The 21,713-nt window shown below is 46.4% G+C and overlaps 1 protein-coding gene across 2 annotated transcripts in view; it reads left to right on the plus strand.

Annotated features, from left to right (window-relative positions):
• Window positions 1–448: 448 nt before the first annotated feature.
• The window catches only part of PIP4K2A (phosphatidylinositol-5-phosphate 4-kinase type 2 alpha), a 123,777-nt gene continuing 102,512 nt past the window's right edge, over window positions 449–21,713 (plus strand). For both annotated transcript variants that reach the window (XM_064162514.1, XM_064162515.1), the window contains exon 1: window positions 449–787. In XM_064162514.1, coding sequence (XP_064018584.1) covers window positions 647–787 — 141 coding nt within the window. In that variant the 5' untranslated portion in view covers window positions 449–646. The remainder of the gene's footprint in view (window positions 788–21,713) is intronic.

Genomic DNA, 21,713 nt, shown 5'->3' on the forward strand with positions numbered 1-21,713 from the left:
GGAGGTGGGATGTGGTGCTAAACGACACGGACTAGTGCAAGCCTGGGCAGAGCTAGTGAATGGGTGGACTCAGCGATCTTAAAGGGCATTTTCAACCGAAACGCTCCTGTCAATTTCAGCCTTCCCCGCCACTCGGGTCTTCCGAGGCCGCGCGGAGGGCACCGCCTTCCCCGCCGCGGCCGCGCAGGCGCCCTCCCGGGCTGCGGGGGTGTGTGTGGTGCGTGGGGAGTGTGTGTGTGTGCTCGGGGTGGTGCACGGGCAGGGGGTGCGTGGTGCGTGTCTCTGTGTGTTGCACGGGAGGCGGACGGCGCCCGAGGTGTACGCGGCGCATGCGTAGCGCCGCGGCAGGAACCGAAACTCCTCCGGCGTTCCCGCGCCGGCTGCGGGGGCGGGGCGCGGTGCGTGGCGGGCGGCGGCTCCCCCGCGGGGGCGGCCGGGGGAGGCGGGGCTGCGCCGTGCGAGCGGGGCCATTTCAGCGTGCGGCACCGGCGGCCAGGCCGGGATGTGCGCGGCATCCCGTGGCTGCCAGCCCGCCGCCGGCTGCCTGCCCGTTCGCCTGTCCGCGGGGCCGGGGCGCTGACTCGTTCCTGCGGTTCTCTCCCTCCTGCCCTCCCTCGCTCCCGCCGCTCCCGCCTCCGGCAGCGCCATGGCGGCCCCCAGCAGCATCGTGCCCGTCATGGCGAGTAAAACCAAGACCAAGAAAAAACACTTCGTGGCGCAAAAAGTGAAGTTGTTCCGGGCTAGCGACCCGCTGCTCAGCGTCCTCATGTGGGGGGTCAACCACTCGGTAAGCGCCGCAGCTCCGCCCGCCCCACGCCCTAGCGGGACATCGCCCCTCCGGGGATGCGGGGAAAGGGAATGGAGGGGGATGCATGATGCCAGGCGGCTGCGGAGACACCGGAGGGATCGGGGTGTCACCCGCCGGCTGTCGCCCTCCTTCCTCGCGGAGGAGAAAGAGAGACGGGGGTGGGGGGTGGGGTGGCGGCTGGGAGCGCATTACCGAGCGCGGATGGGGGGCACCGCGGAAGCTGCGGTGTCCCGGCGGTATGGGGGATGCTCGCCCCGCCGCCCGGGAGGCGCGGAGCTGGGCGGCTGCGGTGATCCCCTGTGCTACTCGTCGGCGGGTCCGCCCCTCAGGCAGTGAACGGGTGGTAGCCGTGCGTGGCCGGTGCTGGGAGCGGAGCCGCTCAGCTGCAGCCGCCACCCGCCATCGGGCGTTGCATAAATAAGCTGCGGTTAAAACAACAACCCGGCAGTCCGGACATCGGCGTTTGGCCGCCAAGTTTGTCCCGTCCTCCGGGCAGTTAGCTGGGGCGAAGTGTCTGCGGAGGGGGTTCTGCGTCTGGGGGAGGGGAGGAGGGCCGGGTTTTGGTGTGGTAAAGCAAGCGGAATTGCGATGTTTGCGGGTTGCTCCATCACCCTGCGGATGTATGATGGGGCTTGCCGGGGCTGCCGGAGGGCCCCGGTACCGGCCGCTGTAACGCTGAACCGCTGCTGTTACAGCGTTAAAATTAGGAGCCTGGTAAAGATGTCACATGGTTTGGGCATTATGAGGCTCAAGTCGCAGCTTTACATCTTTAAATAGCCCCTGTGGCGGGTTAAAAGTGTAGAGAGCCCAAAGATCACACAAAAAAAAAAATAGCTAGCAAGATAGTTCAGCCAAAAAAACTTCTGCTGGTGCAGAGCCCAAATGTTGGGTTTAGATGGGTTACTTCTTGTTGCCACTTAACACCTTTTATGTCTGTGCCATTTCAGATAGGCTGCAAACGTTGTAACAGCTTCATGAAACAGGCGAAGCAACCCATACTATTAACTCACTATTCCTTTTGTTTCCTAGGAGGGTTTTTCCTTTGTGTACGTTTTGGTAGTCTTTTTGGCCAAAGCCTGAAGGCTGAGCATCGAGGGGAAGCACTGTTAGATCTACAACAGCACAGTGCCTGAAGTGATGATCTGGCAGGAAATGCTTTCACTGTACCTACCGGCGTGGTAGGAGAAACTCTAGTGCGGTTGAATGTTCTGCTTAAGATAGCCGTGAGAGTCGATAGGAAATGGTGACAAAGGATTTTAAGTTTTCTGTAGGTCACTTGTAAGTTGTGACATCCTATGCTGTGTTCTGGTAAGGAACTAATTATTCATCTACAAAGCAAAAATCTCTTAATTGTGGAAGTGCACAATATGCTGTTTGCCAGGTTTGCATTTAAATACTCGAGTTTCTTCTTGCCCCTCCTTTAGTGGCTGATGTTATTGATAGCAAAATTCCCAAGCAGGTCCCTTTTAATGAAAGAAAGCAAACTGATAATTATAGAGTGAGAGGCTTGTATGGAATAGCTGCTGGGAAGAAAGAGGGGGAGATCTCTGACCAGAATAGAGATCTTCCTTTTGCGACAGCTCATTGCTACATGTGTTCATATTGGAAATACTACTACTTCCAGAGGAAAAACCTCTCCAGTACAAATAACAACAGAGTAAAGAGTGGCAAATACTGTACACGACTCCTGCAGTCACGTGCTGGGGCATACGTAGCTGGTCCCGTTAGAAGATAAAATGCAGAAGTGTTATATCTTTGTGTGCAGAAGGTTTGTGCACACAAAGGTTTTTAGTTTGCAGTACTTAATGTTCATTGGGAAGGCCCAAGGAGCAAGCTCAGCAAGAGAATATGCTCAGAGAAGTGTTGGTTCTTGTGAAGGTGATGGTTGTAGGTGTGAGTATCCGCTATGTGTTCTGCAGATGCTATTCCTCTACAAAGTGTAATGCTGAATAATTGCCTTAGGCCCCATGGAAGCAAAATCCCTCTGAATGAGGGAACGTATAAAAAAGTAAATTTGATGTGTCCAAATCTAAACATCACAGCAGTGAAGTATTGCAGGCTCCTGAGGGAAGTGCTCACCCTGTCCGTTTGTAATGTTCTATCACAGAATCCTTTTGGTTGGAAAATACCTTCGAGATCACTGAGTCCAGACGTTCTGTAACTCTATCATGTCCCTCAGCTTCTTTGCCTCTTTGACGTGCCTCTAAGGATGGGGGTTCAACCAGCTCCCTGGGGAGCCTGTGCCAGTGGTTGAGAATCCTTTGAGGGAAGAAGTTTCTTCTGATGTCTAACCTAACCCTTCTCTGGTGCAACTTGAGATGTGTCACTGTCCAGCAAGCGAATGTAAGTGGTCAGTGTGGTTGGACTCTGTTATCACAAATAAGAATTTCTCACAGGAGAAATACAAATTGCATGTGTGGATTTAAGAACAGGAATTAAGGATCCTTAGGTTTCTTAGCAGAATAAACAGAAGCCTGTAAGCAAAAATTAGGCTAGGAAGCAAGCACAGATCATAGTTCATGATGATAGTAATTAAATCAAATTAGAACGTAACAGTCATCTGAAAAAAATCGTATTTAAGAGTGCTTCCAGTGCAGTGCATATCAATTAGTGAGACAATAGCAGTCTCTGAGTCTTACTAAATGTCTTGGGAGATAAGCATGTGTTGAAACAGTGAAGTTGAGATGCAGCTCCCACGTTTCTGACAGGATGCAGCATATATTGGAAGCAAGCATTTGGTGAAGATAAAAGGGGAAAATCAGGCTTTTCTCTACTGACTGTTAAGTGGTTTTGATCTTGGGGCCACAATACCACCGTACTTGATATTTGGGTTTTGGAGGCTCTTAGGTTTTAAATTGAATGTGTGAAGAAGCTCTATCCTAGGGAAAAGCTGCCAGAACTTAACTCCCTTTTGCTAGGAGGAAATACGACCCTATAAAGTGAGATCTTGAGAACTGGTGTCACAAAGCAGACGGCTTACAGCAAAGGTGTGAATTCTTAATGGGGGAAGAAAGAAGTCTGCAGGGAGGTGTCTGTTACCCTAAGTCCTTATAAATTGCACATCTTCCCATCCTCCATCCCAGAAACAGTAAGCAGATTGATTTGGTGGCCTCAGCTATTGTTTAGGTGGAAGTAGAGAGATACCTAATGCAAAATCTTGCTTGGTAATGCAAGTTCAATTCAGTAACAATTTAGAAGGGAGAGACCTGTAAACATTATCTAAATATTTTAAGAAGTAAGAAAATGCCTCAGAGCTGTAAATTCATGTCCTGGTATGCTGAAGTAGAGCTGCTGAATGAAGGAAACTTTCTGCTAAGTGAAAGGGAAAGCAACTGTGTCCCATTTCCTAGAGGAGATTATAATCCTGATGATTTGAAGCAGCAAAGACTAATTGTCAGTGTGCTTGGATCTTGCAGGCATCTGCATCATTAGGAGTTGATCTTATCTTGATCTTTTATCCTGTGTCAAAGATAATCTGGCTGTGCTACTGAAACAAATGCTTACATTTAGCGGTTAGTATGACCTGGAGATACATTTTTAGCTGGTAAACGTGCCTGTATTATTTCATTTACAAGTGTTGCGGTGAATAACATCCTTATCCTTACCTCCATATTGTCACTGCTGATGGATTTCCAAGAACTGGAGGAAGGAGAGAAGAAAGGTAGCATGTAACTTTTTGCTTAGTGCTTTTAGAAATAACTCTTCCTTCCTTGTTTTCTGTGGGCAAAACTAAAGCCAGGGGTTCCGTGTTTTCTGCAGCCTAAGCACGATGGTGGTGACTCTGCTCTCGCTTGTGGTGGTTGCCTGCTTCTGTTAGAAACTTCCTAGGAAAACTGGGAATTTAATTTGTAGGGAGTGAGGCTTAGGTACTTCAAAACAGATCGCTTCCAAAGATGGAAGAGAATTAATAGCAGTGGGATTTTTCTTGTAACTAATTTTGAGGTGAGGAATGGACTGCTGGAGACATCACCTACTGTGTCGACCATTCAGATTAATAGATTTAGGAGAAGACAATGAATGCCTAATGAAGTTGCTGAGCATACTCTACAGGTCTGAAAAAAAACCCAAGCCCTAGCAGAATACAACCAAACCCAAGCACACACCACCTCTTTCCCCCTCCCCCCAGCCCCTGGAATCTGTAATCACCATCTGTTTCTTGGATGATTACAAGCTGATCTGAAAATTTAGCAACGCCTGACTTCTCAATGGCACTTGCTGCTTAATAAGCAAGTGGAACAATAACAAGACATGGATCAATAATGTTTTTCCACCACCACCCCAGCCTATTGCAGGACACACTACAAAGAGTGTACTTTCTGTGCCCAAGGAATTCAACAGACAGTAAAGTCTATGACCTCCTTCAACTGCTCTCATGAGGCACTGTGTGCCTGATGCTGCTGTGGCACTCTTGGCTGTAACCTGGCTTGATCCTTAACAAAAGTGGAACAACATCAGAGCAGGAGAATAGAAGGGGTGGTGAGTTTTAACAAGTCCAAGTGCTGGGTTCTGCACTTTGGCCACAGCAGCCCCATGCAGTGCTACAGGCTGGGGACAGAGTGGCTGGAGAGCAGACAGGAGCCTGGAGGTACTGGTGTGCAACAGCTAAATATGAGCCAGCAGTGTGCCCAGGTGGCCAAGAAGGCTAAAGGCATCCTGGCCTGTGTCAGGAATAGTGTGGCCAGCAGGACCTAGGAAGTCTTTATGCCCCTGTACTCAGCGCTGGTTGGGCCACACCTCGAGTCCAGTTCTAGGGCACTCAATGTAAGAAAGATGTTGAGGTGCTTGGATGTGTCCAGAGAAGGGCACCGAGGCTGGTGAGGGGACTGGAGCACAGCCCTGTGAGGAGAGCCGGGGGGTGTTCAGCCTGGAGAAGAGGAGGCTCAGGGCAGACCTCATTGCTCTCTACAGCTACCGGGAGGGAGGTTGGAGCCAGGTGGGATTAGTCTATTCTCCCAGGCATTCAGTGACAGAACAAGAGGACACAGCCTCAGGCTGCACCAGGGCAGGTTTAGGCTGGATGCTAGGAAGAAGTTCTTCACAGCAAGAGTAATTGGCATTAGAATGGGCTGCCTGGGGAGGTGATGGAGTCACCATTCCTGGAGGTGTTTAAAAGGAGCCTGGATGTGGCACTTAGTGACAGGATTTAGTTAATTAGAAGGTGTTAGATGATAGGTTGGACTCGAAAGTCTTTTCCAACCTGGTTGATTCTGACTCCTCTGTGTGCCAGTTTAACTCCTGGGTTTGTTTACTATTAGTTAGAAGCAGGGAAGAAATACCCAGTGTGAGAAATAGATGTGTTTTTTCCCCCTTGTGCATACTAGCATGTTGCAGTACGTTAGAGGGTGGAAGGGACCTCAAAAGATCATCTAGTCCATGTATTTGATTATAGATTCACAAAATGGTTTATGTTGGAAGGGACCTTAAAGATCATTTAGTTCCAACCCCCTTGCCTTGGGCAGAGACACCTTCCACTAGACCAGGTTGCTCAAGCTCCCATCTGACCTGGCCTTGAGCACCTCTACGTTAGGAAAGCCTTAGCATCTCTCCAGAAAGCCCTAAAATGCTTCTGTTCTTGTTAGCTTTCAATCTGAGTTTTTCCCTTAGCTAGCACACTTCACTGCTACAAACTTTTACCCAGACAACTACACAAACAGCTCACTTATTTGTTACCTGTCCTTGTGTTTTAACATGGCACTGGAGACCTTGTTAGGTAGATGTGCTCCTTCTGTGACATCAGTCAAGCTTGTTAGTGCTGACTTACCCCAGCCTTCCTCCTAAGAACTTGCTTTCCTGAAGCATTGTACCACTGAAGATAGGTTGTTGTGCAGAGCATTACAAAGATGAAGCTCAAAATAATTAGAAGGTAGCTTATGCTCTCTGGTATAAAAACTACTGACTTATGTTTTGATCAGTTTATCTGAATAGGAGGGGGGAACCCCCCCAAAAAAACAAACCCACAGCACTTGTTACTAGCAATGTGTCTGTAAGTTAATCAGTTGGTAACTTCTGGGTCTGTATATTTAACACACATGATGATAAAACTAGTGAAACCCTGAGGAAATGGAACTGTTGTGTTGGGTCAGGGCATTGGCTGTCAGCACAACAGGTTGGTTGGAAACTGCTGGGACAAGGAGGACTGCGCCTTGTTGGTATTGGCAACCATAGTGCTGCTGTTTGTGTTTAATGCAGAAGGTCATGGCTGCAGTTGTGCCCCCAGTGGCTTTTCCAAATGAGTGAGACAAAGTAAAACTGAATCATAGAATTGCCTGGTTGGAAAATAAATGTAAGATCAAGTCCAACCACAACCTACCATCTTCCTGTACACAACTGTTAGGCCACAGTCCTGAGAAATTCATCCAAATGTCTTTTGAAACACCTCCAGGGATGCCTCTGCCACCTCCCCAGGCAGCCTGTTCAATGCCTGGTGACCCTTTCCGTGAAGAAATTCTTTCCAATAGCCAACTGGTGCAATTTAAGGCCATTTCCTCTCCTCCTATTACTTGTTACCTGGGAGAACAAGCCAGTCCTCATCTGGCTGCAACCTCCTACAGAGAGCTGTAGAGAGCAATGAGGTCTTCTCTTAGCCTTCTCTTCCCCAGACTGAAAAACCCTGTTCCTTGCAGGGCTTGGGTTCAAGAAGTTCCTGATCTTGGAGTTAAGGAGATTGGTGGCAGTGAGCTTGGGAAAAAAACAACCAACTTTACTGGTCCTTTAAAGGGGGTGGTGGTAGAGTACATGGGAGAAGGCTCTTTCTAAGAAGCAGGAAGAAACAATGTATTAAAAAGCATTGATTACAGCAAAGCAGATAATAAAGCAATTAAAACTATTTTAAAATAAAGTCAGCTGGGCACTCAGCCCAGATGTTTGTGTATAGAAGGAAGTGGAACAGGAAGAGCTATTTATGAAATCTTATGTTCTTTTTTTGGGTGTGAAGCTCAAGTGTGCTGCAGAAATTAATTTGATACTGCTTTGGCAGCTTAGTGGAGGGACTAGGAAAAATACAAACTGTAAATATTTATTATGGTGATGTTAAAGGTAGTAAACATTCCCTCCTGTTTGTTTTTCATGCAGGGTATTGCAACCTCTCTGAACTGTTGAGAGGCTCACATACAAGAGCTTCTCTTAGGACTGAGAAGAGCTCTGACAACAGTTGCAGAGCTGCTTTCGGTAGTTTCTGCTGCTGCAGAGGCGTGGGGTGGGGCTTTTTTGCTTTGTTTTTGGGTTTTTTGCCTGTAGGTTTTCAAAACTGAATTTCATGAACCACAGTGGGGAGGGCCAGATAACATTCAGTGAGGCAAACAGGCGGCACAAATTTGTTCTGCTGACTCAACTTAGTCATCTTATTTGAATATCCTGTACCAGATGCCTTAAGAAAGAGTCTCCAGAGGATTAGTTTTTAATTCTTTGCTCATTAGAGCAGACACTTGCTTTATGCCCATTGGCCAGAACCTGGTAGATGTTTATTTTCCTCTTGTAGTTTCAAGGTGACAGACTTTGTTTAGTGTAAGTGACTCACCCCCATTTCACAGTTCCTGCTGTGCACTCCTGTTTTCTGCTCTTCCTTTACAAACCTCTTGTGCTGTAAGGTTCCATAGGTTAGGAAAACGTTTTTCATGGAGAGAGTGGTCAGGCACTGAAATGAGATGCCCAGGGAGGTGCTTGAGTCACCAGCTCTGAATGTGTGTTAAGGGGTCGTTTGGATGTGGTGCTTAGGACTGTGGTTTAAGGTGAATCTTGTAGAGTTATAGGTTGGACTTGGTGATCCTGAGCGGCTTTGCCAACCTGGATGTTTCTGTGATGATTCTGTTAACTGTACATTGTGCAACTTCATGACAACTTTAGAATCAGGTGAAGCTACTGAGTATTTGCAGGTCTTCAGTGTAACCTTGCCAAAGCTAAGCACTCAGAGCTGTAGTCATGTTGGCTTATGAATATCTTGATTTGTTGACAGATTAGTCATCTTTATTGCTGAACTATGATGTTTTAAAGAGTTGAAAGTAGTACACATTCATCTCTGTCCTCTCCTGACTGCTGCTGTGGGTAATAGACTCTGGTATAAATGCATTATTTTTACTTTCAAGGCCTATTTTCATGCATTTCCTCTTTTTATACTTGGATGTCTAACCAAAGTCCCAATTCTTCTTCCTCATTTTCAGTGTTGATGAAGCACACATTTGCACTTAGCAGAACAGCTGAAGCAGGCTAAGAAACTGCAGGATTTTGTTCCCTGTGAGGGTGACAGAGCACTGGAACAGGCTGCCCAGGGGGGTTGTGGAGTTTTCCTCTTCGGAGGCATTCAAGGCCTGCCTGGATGCATTCCTGTGTGATCTGGTCTAGGAGATCCTGCTCTGGCAGGGGGTTGAACTGGATGAGCTTTTGAGGTCCCTTCACGCCCCTGACATTCTGTGCTGTCTCGGCCATGGGATGGTAATAACAGACCTTGTTAGTTTTCATGGTCTGCGTCCTGGTACGTAGTGAAATGAGTTCAGTTGGAGTGATCGAGATGGTAACTTCTTGCATGTGGTCTGCTATGCCAACATCTGTCCTAAGATCTTCCTATAGAGCCCCAGCCATTCTAGAACAAGTTAATTAGTTTTGTGTCGAGAGATTGCTTAATAAGGGTGTTGTGAAAATTGCTCGAAGTAGCTGAATGCTGTGGTGATGGATGTCACAGACTGAAAAGAAAACATTAGCTTTGTCTTGCAAGAGCAGGGCTGAATAGTTTGCAGTAGAAATACTTAATGGCCATACACCTTTCAGAGGAGTTATTTTTCATCGGGCTTGGCGAACAACTACCTTGTGTACTGAGGCAAGGTAATTAGTCTAACCCAGCTCTTTTGTGTGCATTGTAAGTTCCCAAGGCAACCTTAATATTCTTAACACAGCTGTGAGTATATACATGATCCTTTTAGATTGCAAGACAAAACCTGGGGGGTAAAAAAAATCTCATTGCCTTGTATGCCATTATTAGAAACTCTATGGAGCATCTTGGTGGGGCTGAGGCTTCCAGAACCACCTTGCAGCTGCTGGAGCTAACTGGTTTAATCTCTCACTTCTCCCCAGTCTGCTTTTGGTGTCTCAGTCCTATGCTGTCTAATGTCTCAACTTTGCTAGTCTTATGCCTGAGCTTTATCTATCTAGTCGTTGCCATTCTGGTCTTCCTGGTTAACAAGTTGCAGCTGTATCTGTTTTGCTTATCAGTAATTGCTCAGCTCCAAAGTAATACAGCAAAAAGAACATATTTTGAGACCATTTTAGATGAACCATAGTCTCGGTGGTCCAGCCATGCAGACAGTTGTCACCACAAAGAGCGTAGAGTTGATGCAGAAACAGAAAAGATGAGGCAAAAGACCTTTTCTATGGCAGTGCCAGTTTCATCATAGCAGAAGGTTTAGTCAAACCACAGCTGAAGCTGGGGCTGCTGGACTTGTTTCCACTCACTCTCTAGCACTGATCTGAGTCTGTGGTAAGTTCATTTGGGGAGATATGCCAGAGGGAAAAGTAGGGGGTTACTATTCACAGAGTCACAGAAACATTCATCTTGGGAAAGCCCCTCAAGACCACCAAGTCCAGCTGATATCCCTACTCTACAAGGTTCGCCCTAAGCCGCAGCCCCAGTCGCCACATCCAAACACATCCAGGGTTGGTGACTCAAGCACTTTCCTGAGCAGCCCATTCCAATGCCTGACCACCCTTATTTCTGCACCAAAAAGGCTACATCCACAAGCATCTGTCCCAGCTTAAAAGAGTTGCTGCAGACACTGCAGGGAGAGTGGAGGGAAGAAACTGATGTGTTTGTACTTCAGAATGAGCTTCTGTAGATGCTGAGGACAGTTGGAGGGACTCCAACAGCTCTGGTGTGTACTCTTTAGAATCATAGAATGGGCTAGAAGGCACCTCCAAGGGTCAACCTAGGCCAATCTCCCCCTGCAGTCAGCAAGGACATCCTCACCTAAGCAGTGGTCTGTCGTCTTCATTTTTGCTGACATGGAGTTGCCTCTAGTGATTAAAAAAACTCTGGCAGAGAGCTCCCGCTGTGGATTCTGCACTTTGAGCATGGACACAAACATTTCTCAACCACTTTTACTAAATAGGTGGCTATTTCAAAAGGTTAGAGACAGGACTGTGTATACTGTACCTGTTGGGTTCTGGTCATCTCTTCAGTATTGTTCTTTGAGACATTCTGAGCCATCTAACCTCAAAATTTGCCTAACCTGGGTAGTTAAGTCTTCAGAAATGTTTTAAATGGCTTCCTAGGGGCTGACAATTTGAAAGTTGCTTTTAGAGGTGAAGGCTAACATTTGGAAGAACTTCTAGAGAATAGTAATTCTTAAGAATCCCACCTGAAGTAATCTCTTGGGAGATATCAAACTGTAGCAGTCACTAACTTCTCTTGGGTTGTTTGTTTACTTGTTTTGGTTTGGCATCTTTGCTGTGTTGTGGTTGTTCTTGCTGTTGTGGGGCTTTGTTTTTGTAGTTGGTTGTTGTTGTTGCTTTGGATTGTTTTTGAGCAGAATACTCAACTTGGGTAGCCTAAGACTAGTGAAGAGAAAGCAGCTTAGTAACATTTTCATTATGCTGAACTGAGCAATACTTGCTTAGCTTCTGGTGCCAAGTCCTGATAATTCGGTTATTGAACTAAGAATTCTGATATAATGCCCTTCATCTGTAGCATGTCCTGTTGCAAAGTGGCTTTGCAGAGTTGGGTTCTGCGTTGCTTGTGTTGCTTTGCTGTCTCTCAGACCCTTGCTAGGTCATTCAGGCACCAAAAGCATTTTTGCTCCAGCAGGTTCTGGTGTCATGGTGTTGCTGGCTTTGTTTGTTCAGTGTCCTTCTTTTCTCTCAACTATGTACTTAAGGAGGGCTATTTCGTTTCTGTTATGGTGTGGCCCTCGTTGTGAGCTGGACTCTGGATGTTTATAACAGAAAACTGTATAGAAGAGCTCAGAGAGCTCATTTTTAAAGTATGTCATAGTGAGGGCCTTCAGTGTGCAAATCTGATGTATTATGGTTGCCTGGAGATGAGCAAAAAAATCAAAGATGAATATAAGACTGATACAAGGAAAGCAAAATTCTTCATCACTGAGCTTCCTCCCTCTGTCTTTTTGCCTCTTAGTGGTTTTGAGCTGAATCTAGAGCTATGTTTTGGGAGACCAAACTACAGAATAACAAAAAATCAGGAAAGTAGTTGAGGAAGGGGACTGGGGGTATCTATTTTTAGTTTAGGTTTTGAAGCAGACACTGTTACTTCTGGCTTCTATGTAATTTTGACTTGTAGTAGTGGTTATAAAATTTGTGCCTGCAATTTAGGATGCCTTTTGCATGATCTTCTTCTGCAAGTACTTAAGCCAGTCACTAAAATGCTGTTTGGGTAGATCTCTCTTCTCTGATGTTTCCACTTATGTACTGCTCTGGTTTTCAGGGGTTTTCTGTACCTTTCCCAGTCCTGAAAGACAAACAATTTGCTCTCTGCCAGACTTGCCCAGGCAGCCTATGTAAAGATAGACAACTCTGGTCTCACACATAGTTTGCAGATCAGCTCTTGATTCATAAAGCACAGATCCAAAACAACTTCAAGTCCCAGACTTGAAATAATTATTTTTACAGTAAGCCCTTGAAGTAGTAGTGCTTATCAACACGTTCTCTGTCAGCTGGTTGTTTAAAAGAGCTCGTTGCCTTTCTGGAAAAGGAAGCATACTGAAACAAGCTGACTTCACTGGAAAGCCCATGCTCAACCTCCTCCTCCTTTCCAATCACCGCAAACTTGCAGTTGGAGGACTGAGAAATGACTCACTGGGACTGAAATGCAGTGTCAGATGCTGGGCAAGGTGCTGCAGTTCAGCACCACCCTCTTGTGCAGCAGCTTGGGCTGATGCAAACCAGGATTTCCCTGCTGCTTTCAGCTTTATTTTCCCCTTCTGGCATTGATAAGCTTAGCAGAGGAGGATTGAAGAGAATTTTTCTGATACCATTCTTCTTTTAGGTCTTAAACAGAATTGTCAGATCTGTGAGTTTTCAGCCTGACTCATGAATCACTTGCAGTTTCTGATATGTAAACCAACAGACTCCTGTGGACAGGACCAAAGAGACAAGAGCAGCTCTCTGGATATTCCCCAGGCCCACAGAAGACAAGTGGTAAAACTGAGTTACAGAAACGCAATGTTAGTGCTTGATAACAGATGCATGTACCTGCTTGCAGGCAAACAGCTCTGCAAGCACTGTTTTCAGAACCTCTTACCCATTTCTGGGGATGCAGGGAGCTCCTGATACAGCAGTTTCTCCAGCTGTTATTTTGGGCTTCAGCTGATTCAACAACGATGCTTTCTCTTCCTTACCTACAGCTGCAGGTGGTTGAAGCTGGTTTATTTCATTCGAGTGAGCAATGTCCTTCAGGCTATATTGGCTCAGGGATGCTAATAGGGATCAGATATCTCTGGGTTCAGAGAATCCTGCACTTCTAGTCCTTCCTCAGCTCATTCTGTTGCACATCAAAACAAAGCAGCACTGAAGTCTTGAGCATCTTGGCTCTTGCTAGGGCTCTGTGCCTTTTTCTTGATGGGACTGGGGTGCCACTTGTCAGGGTTTGGGATTTTTTTCTCTACATCCATCAGTGATCTGCAGTTGGTAGTAGTACTTTTAGTTAATATTTAGAGCTAGTTACACTTCAAACGTTACTTTTGTACGTCTTGAATCTCTTAGAAAAGGTATATTGCAGGCTTCTCCTTGGAAAGTGTCACTTGTTAGGATCTATTTTAATATTCCTATACTGTTATTGCAGTCTTCCAGGCTTTCACAAAAAAGTCAACTTCTTCATTTTCCTGCTAGTGGCTTTCTAAGGTTTCCTGTTTGACCATGAGTTTCTAAACAATGAAAGGCTGAGCAGCTAAGAATTCACTGGAACAGCCTAAAGTTTCTTATGGCACTGTGTTGATCACTGTAAAATGGTTTGGGTTAGAAGAGACTTCAAATGGCATCTAGTTCCACCCACTGTGCCATGGGCAGGGACACCTTTCACCAGCTTGCTCAAGACCCTGTCTAATTTGGCCTTGAACATCTCCAGGCAGGAGGCATCCACAACCTCCCTGGGCAACCTGATCCAGTGTCTTGCCACTGTCACTGGAAAGAATTTCTTCCTAATCTCCAGTTTATATCTGCCCTCTTCCAGCTCATAGCCACTGCCTCTTATCACTTGTCAGAAGTCCTTCCCCAGCTCATCTGTAGCCACTTCAGGTACTGGAAGGCTGCTCTAAGGTCTCCCTGGTGTCTTCTCTTCTCTGGGCCAGACAGCCCCAACTCCATCATCCTGTCCCCATAGCTGAGGTTCTCCAGCCCTCTGATTATCTTTACAGCCTCCTCTGGACCTGCTCCAGCAGTTAAATACTCTCCCTTTGTTGGAGGCACCAGAACTGGACATTGTACTCCAGATGGGATCTCAGGAGAGCACATTAGAGGGGGAGGTGAAGATCCACTGGGATGTGAACAGTGGTCACGCATCTGGAGCGATGTGTCTGAGGTCTTGTTCACCCCATTATAAATGTCCTTCAACAGGCTTTCCTGAGAGCCACATTTCTAACCATTGTACAGACACACACATCAAGATGGGTAGCTTGCAGGGTGTCTGTTTTCTTACATGATAGACTGAGGGACTGACCCCTGTAGTAAGTTTGGTTTGTTTGTTTTTTTTCACAGAAGTCATTGTTGTTTGTCCCCTCCCCTGCCACACAGCTCTGCTGCAGGATGGAATCATAGAATGGTTTAGGTTGGAAGTGACCTCAAAGCTCATCCATTTCCAATCTCCTGCCATAGGCAGGGACACCTCCCACTAGAACAGGTTGCTCAAGGCCTCATCCAACCTGGCCTTGAACACCTCCAGGGAAGAAGCAGCCACAACCTCCCTGGGCAACCTGTGCCAGTGTCTCACCACCCTCACTGTGAATAACTTCTTCCTAACACCCAGTTTACATCTCCCCTCTGCTAGTTGAAATCCAAATACTCAGCTTGCCAGATGCTGCAGACAGTAGGTGAAGCTTTGCTCCATGATCCCAACGTACCCCTCCTTTTTTTGTTTTCCTGTACCTTATTACACTATGGGCTAAGAGCTGTCTGGGTAGTCATGGTTTGCCTACTCCTTGTGTGCTTGCTGTGCCAGATATTTTAAATATCATTCTGTGGGTTGGAACCACACAGTGGACTTAATTTATGAAAATGATCTCTTGGTTTATGAAATGAATTTAATCGAGAAATGCTAAGCCATGCTGCGTCGTGCTTGTTGGTGCACTTCTGCCATTCAGTAATCCCTCTATAGTTTGCCCCAGCCTTGAGAGCCATGCATGTTCCTTACAAAAACAAAACCTCAGCTAAAACTAAGAGGAATTTTTTTAATATCTTAGAGCTTGAATTAAGTTGGAGTGCATTAATGCACCCTAACCTCTTAAGAGTGGCCGGCAAGTCAAGGCTGATTCTTCTCTCCCCCTCTGCTTCGCCCTAGTGATACTACATCTGGAGTATTGTGTCTAGTTCTGGGACCCTAGGTCAAGAGGGGCAGGGATAGACTAGGGAGTGTCCATTGGAGACTATGAGGATGATGAAGGGACTGGAACATCTGTCTGATGAGGAGAGGCTGAGAGACTTAGGGCTGATTAGTCTGGAGAGGAGAAGGCTGAGAGGGGATCATATTAATGTTTACAAAGATCTGAAGGGTGGGTGTCAAGAGATGGTGCCAGGCTCTTTACAGTAGTGTCCTGTGATAGGACAAGGGGCAGTGGACATAAACAGGAACCAAGGAAGTTCCATCTCAGCATGAGGAAAACTACTTTACTGTAAGGTTGATGGACCCATGGGCCCGGAGATTAGAGAGATTGTGGAGTCTCCTTCTCTGGAGACTTTCAAGACCCATGTGGATGTGTTCCTGTGTGACCTGCCCTAGGTGATCCCACTCTGGCAGGGGGGTTGCACTTGATCTCCAGAAGTGCTTTCCGACCATTCCGTGGTTCTGTGAAAAGGGTCCAGCCCTGACTTCTGCATTTGATGGTGTTTGGGATGGTTTTGCCTTAACAGCTCTTCCAGAGGCCTCAGACTACTTTTTTTTCAACAAGCCTGATAAAGTAGGAATGAAAATACTCAGCTTTTAGATTCCTTGAACATAAAATAAACAGCATGCAGTGAGTCACAGCACTACCACTGCATAGCTGAGGGCAGCTTGTGAGTTTTCAAAGTTTTAGCTATTATTTTTTCTTTCCTAAAGAGACTACTCAAAAGATTGGTAAGGTTGCATTTTGGTGTATCTTCCAGGGCAGAGCAGCTGATTTCCTGCCTAATTAACCTATTGCTTTATCAAGTGTTTTAGAAAGTCTTGAGATCCTGTGCATTTACATACATTTGCATAAGTAATGCCAGGAGGAAAATGCAATGGAGCATCTGCCTGGGGGTTGTGGTGGAGCTGGCAGGGTTTGCTGTAGTACTGTCCACCTGTTACATGTGAGCAGGTGGCTTTGCAGCTACCTTGGGCAGAGGTGTTAAGTGAAATGGTGATGGAATCAAAAAATCACAGAACTTTAGAGGTTGGAAGGGACCTCCAGAGATCATGGAGTCCAGCCTCTCTGCCAAGCAGGATCACCCAGGGTAGTTCACACAGGAATGCATCCAGATGGGTCAGGAAAGTCTTCAGAGAAGAAGACTCCACAACCTCTCTGGGTAGCCTGCTCCAGGGCTCCAGCACCCTCACTGTAAAGAAATTCCTCCTCATGCTGAGGTGAAACCTTCTTTGCATTTTACAAACTGGAACATAGAAATCCAGCTTAGAGGTCCTCTCCTTGGTTAGCCATGCTAGCCCCAGGCTGCAGGCAGTGAAATCCACTCCTAAGAGCATATGAGGTGACTGATCCAGATGGGGAGGTGCTTATCATGTGCATGTCTGAAGTTCTGGAAAGAATTGCCACCAAAAATTGGAGTGAAACAGAAAATGGTGGGAGAGCTTAGCTCAGCTTTGAAGCAAACAACTAATGGAAGCTCCCCACAATGCTGTTAATCCTCTTTTGAGCAATCCAGGCTATGACTGTGGAGTAGTTGTGTTGCTTTATTGGAAATAGAAAACATTTCCTGTGTGAATATGAACAACCTTTACATAAGTGATACTTTTTCCATGTCCCTTAACTCCACCACTGTGAAACAGAAGCATTTAATTAATCTTGGTAACTTTCCATGGTGATTTGCTAATGAATTATTTTCAATTATTTATTAGCTCTTTTTTTTTTTTTTTCACTTTTTCCCCTTCAAGGGGTACTTAAGGTCAGGAAATAACTAACCTGAAGGCAGTAAAGCTGCAGTGTAGTGTCTTTGCTTCTAAAGGTTTCCAGAGATCTAAGGGACCTTTCTTATCCCCATCTGGCAGGATAAGAGGGAGAATCCTAGGCCAGAGGGGAATTTGATTTGCAGGTTCACATGTTTTTGGGGCCAGAGCTATGCTGTTCCTGATGTTTTGATGATTTGCTAATTAAAGGTGTGGATTCATAGAATCATAGAGTGGTTTAGATCGGGAAAGACCATAAGGATCATCTAGTTCCAGCCTCCCTGCCATGGGCAGGGACACCTTCCACTTAGACCAGGTTGCTCAAGGCCTCATCTAGCCTGGCCTTGGACACTTCCAGGAAGGGGGCATCCACAACCTCCTTGGGCAACCTGTTCTAGTGTCTCGCCACCCTTACTGGCAAGAATTTCTTACTAATCTCAGGTTTGCATCTGCCCTCTTCCAGCTTCAGTCCACTCCCCTCATCCTATCAGTACAGGTCCTTGTCAAATGTCCCTCCCCAGCTCTCCTGTAGTCTCTTCAGGTGTTGGAAGGCAGCTCTAAGGTCTCTGCAGAGCCTTCTCTTTTCCAGGCTGAACAGCCCCAGCTCATTCAGCCTGTCCCCACAGGGGAGGTTCTCTAGGTTCTCTAGCCCTCTGATCATCTTCATGGCCCCCTCTGGACTGCCTCCAGCAGTTTGATGCCCTTAATGCTGGGGGTGCAAGAACTGGACAACAGTACTCCAGGTGGGATCTGATAAGAGCACAGCAGAGCTGCAGAATCCCCTCCCTGCCCTGCTGCTCTCACTGCTTTGGATGCAGCCCAGCACACAGCTGCCTTCTGGGCTGCCAGCAACCATTATTGGCTCATGTTGAGTTTTTCAGCAACTGACATTCATCATCAAAGTGAGTAAGTGTGATGGAACAGCAGTGCAAAGGGGTAGTCCTGCCTTGAATTGCCTTCCTGTGGGTACATGAGAGCTGGTCTGCCAGCAGTGCAAGTGTGGATGTGTGGTCAGCCAGGTCATCTGTGTGTCCTGCTGAGAACTAACCCTGTTGGAGGTAGAGAGGACAGGGACAGGATGTGAGTTGCTTTTATTTGAAGTAAGGAGCAAAGTGTCTTGGTTCTCCTTATGACTTTTTTATGCCCTGGTAGGAGCAGCGAGTACACTGGGAAGTGGTCTGTGATTTCTTGCTGCAGGGGAAAGGCTGAGCCTCTGCTGAAGCCAGCTGTGAAGCAGATCTCCTCCTGGGCTGCAGTGATTTCTCTCCCTGCACAGGAGCTGGTGACTTGCAAGCTTGCAAAGTGTTAATTTTGGTGAGGAGCAATGCAAGGAAAAGTAAAATCACTTGAAATCCTCTGCTGCTTGAAGCTTCTGCTGCATTTATCCTAATAAGTTGGTTTGTTCTTGAAGCTGTTGCCTTCAAGCAACAGAAACCAAATTCTGTCTGGCCAGGTCTCTTCCAATTAACTTCACCCTTCTTAAAACTTAGTGAATATTGCAGTTTGTGTCATGAAAAGAAGCAGTAAAATGGGATGACTGGTACTGCCAGTTCAAATACCCATCTTGTAGGGGGAATGTTTCTCAGACCTCTGTGGAAAATGCTCTAGTATAAAGGAAATGAAGATGCAAGTTCTGTATGGGGCTTTATGAGAAACAGTTTGAAATGCAGATAATCCATCTCCGTGGTAACTTTCAGAGGTCTTTGAAATGCTCCTGTTTGCTCAAGTCTATTGCTTGAACTTAAAAGTGAATGTATTGGAATCACAGAATTGTTTTGGTTGGAAGAGACCTTTCAGATCATCCAGTCCAGCAATTAACCCAGCACTGTCAGAACACCACTAAACCATGTCACTCAGCACCACATCTCTGTGGCTTTGAAACCCTTCCAGGGATGGGGACTCAAACACTGACCCAGGCAGCTTGTTCCAGGGCTTGGCAATCCTTTTGGGGAAGAAACTGTTCCTCAGGTCTGACCTTAATCTTCCCTGGTGCAATTTGAGGCTGTTTCCTCTTGTCCTATCACTTCTTCATTAGAAGAAGAGACTGACCCCTCCACCTGGCTCCAGCCTCCTTTCAGGAAGTTGCAGTGTGTCACAAGGTTTTTAGACTTGATCCATCTTAGGTTTGCAGTAAGTGGTGAAGGAACCTCAGCAAACTGTTCTCCTGCATCTTTGTCAGGAAACTGGAAAATTACTGTACCTCTTTGCGTTGGTCCTGGTAAGACTCCTTCCTGGCATTGTGGAAGGCTATGGGGAAGGTCATCTTACAGAAAAGAAATGGTATCCTTTTTTTCCATGCTTAGAGTCTCTTCCGTTCTATTTTTGAATGTGCATCACTTACACCTCTGTGGCAGTGTCCTTTTACAGTCTAGAGTTGTGCCTTGCTAAATCTTGCCCCTGAGGGACAATTTATGCTTATTCTGAATAAGGATTTGCCAGCTAGGTAGTGTTATATCAGCTGGCTTGCATCTGCTAGTCTCTAGGGAATCAGAATAAGTGCGCCCACAGAGAGGTTTGGAAGGAATAGCTTTAATCTGTGGTTCAGTTTTAGGTGTTCTTCATTTTCAGAAGCAGGAGATGTTGGTCTGGGTCATTTTCTTTCTTTTCTTGATCACTCTCTTTTATACCCTTGGCCAAGCTGTTTACCTTACCAATTCAGTAGGAAGAATATTTTATGGAGGAGGAGATGCCTTTAGGAAATGCCATCATTAACTTCTGCTGATATCCAGCAAGTACCAGAACTAGAGCAAGAGAAAGGTAGGACTGCCTGGCAGGGTGCAAGGGGTAGCTGAGTACTGAGTGTCCTCACCATGGGAGCATGCATTTGGGTTGCAGGTCTTGCATCCCTTCAGCCCCATTCTTTTAAGTTTTAACTCGACTTGCACTGGATACGTTTGAAAACTCTCACAGCAGTGCTACTCTGAAGCTGTCTTGAGCAAGCAGGTGGAGTATTTACATGGGCAGAAAGCATAAGATGACTTGAACTGCTAAACGCTTCCCTGTGCAGCCGCAGTGCACTGCCCTGTGGTTGATATTGAGCAGTTAGCTGGCTTATTGAAAAAAACAGAAGAAAATAGCTTTTCTGCATCTGTGCTGTCCAACATACTGTTTGAATTTGTTCAGAGACTGGCTTAAGCCTCTTCTCTCTACTGCTCCAATAAGAGGCATGCTTCCAATTCAAGTGGCGTCATCCCTGAGTGACCTATTTGTCTTCTCTTCCATGATCTTCCTGCTGGACTGTGTCTCATCACTACAAACTGCAGCAGATCAGCAGCACTACCTGTGGCATAAGGTAAAGGGACTTCAAAGATCATCTAGTTCCAACCCTCTGCCATGGGCAATGACACCTTCCACTAGACCAGGTTGCTCAAGGCTTCATCCAGACTGGCTTTGAACCTTTCCAGGGAGGGGCATCCACAGCCTCCCTAGGCAACCTGTTCCAGTGTCTCACCACCCTTGCTGTAAAGAACTCTGAGTAAGCTGCTCTCAGCTGTGGCTGTAGCTTTAATAAAGAGAGGCTGAGTTCCTTTGGCATAGTTTGTTGGATCTAGTATTTGTCTGATCATCCAGGAAATTAATTCAGCTTGCTAAAAAACTAAAGACTAATCTGGCAAACAAAAAAACCTCCAGCCCCCTAATCTGTGTTTTGGACTTTATTTTGGGCTCATTTTTGCTGAACTCATAGGCGAAACTGACTCACTTTCTGACTGATGGGGTGGGCAGGGGTGGAGGAAGAGAGAGTAAGACTTCCCACTTGCCAAGTGACAACCTCAGCCATAAAGCCAAAGGCTGGGAACCTGCAGCCTGAGCTGATCTGACTGCTGGCTACTGGTTGGGTTGGTCTCCACTAGCTGAGCTCAACAAAAGGCTTATCTGACAGTGGGCTAGGAGGCTGGTTCTGTCTGACAAGCTGGTTTAGATGGCCAGGGAGCTACAGGCAGACACAGTGATCTTAGGATGGTAGGGGTTGGAAGGGACCTGATGACAGGATGAAGTTTGGATGATGAGCAGCATTATCATTATAGTGCTGCCCTATGTGCACAGTGGTCTTTTGAGTTGGCAGCAGTTTTTCTGACAATGAGTGTTATCGTTTCCCTAGGCTATTAGGGCTTCCACACATCACACCTGGTACCTGGCAATACTATCTGATGTGCCTTCAAGACCAGATTCTAGCCTATGCATGAGTTACATGCATCCACTTTGTGCAAATGCTGTAGCCCTGCCTGGTCTGTAATGACAGCAGATCTGAGTGTGGGCTTGAGGAGTCTCCAGAGTTGAGCTAACTCCACACATCAAATGCTCATGAGTGTTCTGGACCTGTTGCTGAATCAGAGTGTTGGGTTTGTTTGGTTCTCATTTCTTTCCTGCTTGCCTTTGTACTGTTGTTTCTACATTGCAGCTGTTTACCTGAATTTTATTCTCTGTAACCTGTATGTTCCCTGATATACTGCCTCAATAAAATACTGTCATGTGAAGAGGTTTGGGACTGCCTGCCTGTGCAGATGTTCTTAGGAGGTGTTACACTCCTCATCTTTCCTGGCATGTGGCTGAATGAGCTTATCTCATTTTGATGCTATATCATAAAGGCTTTGTTACTGCGATTGGTTTTAACACTTC

Source organism: Pogoniulus pusillus, chromosome 23, assembly GCF_015220805.1.
Source record: "Pogoniulus pusillus isolate bPogPus1 chromosome 23, bPogPus1.pri, whole genome shotgun sequence".
Classification (NCBI taxonomy): Eukaryota; Metazoa; Chordata; class Aves; order Piciformes; family Lybiidae; genus Pogoniulus; species Pogoniulus pusillus.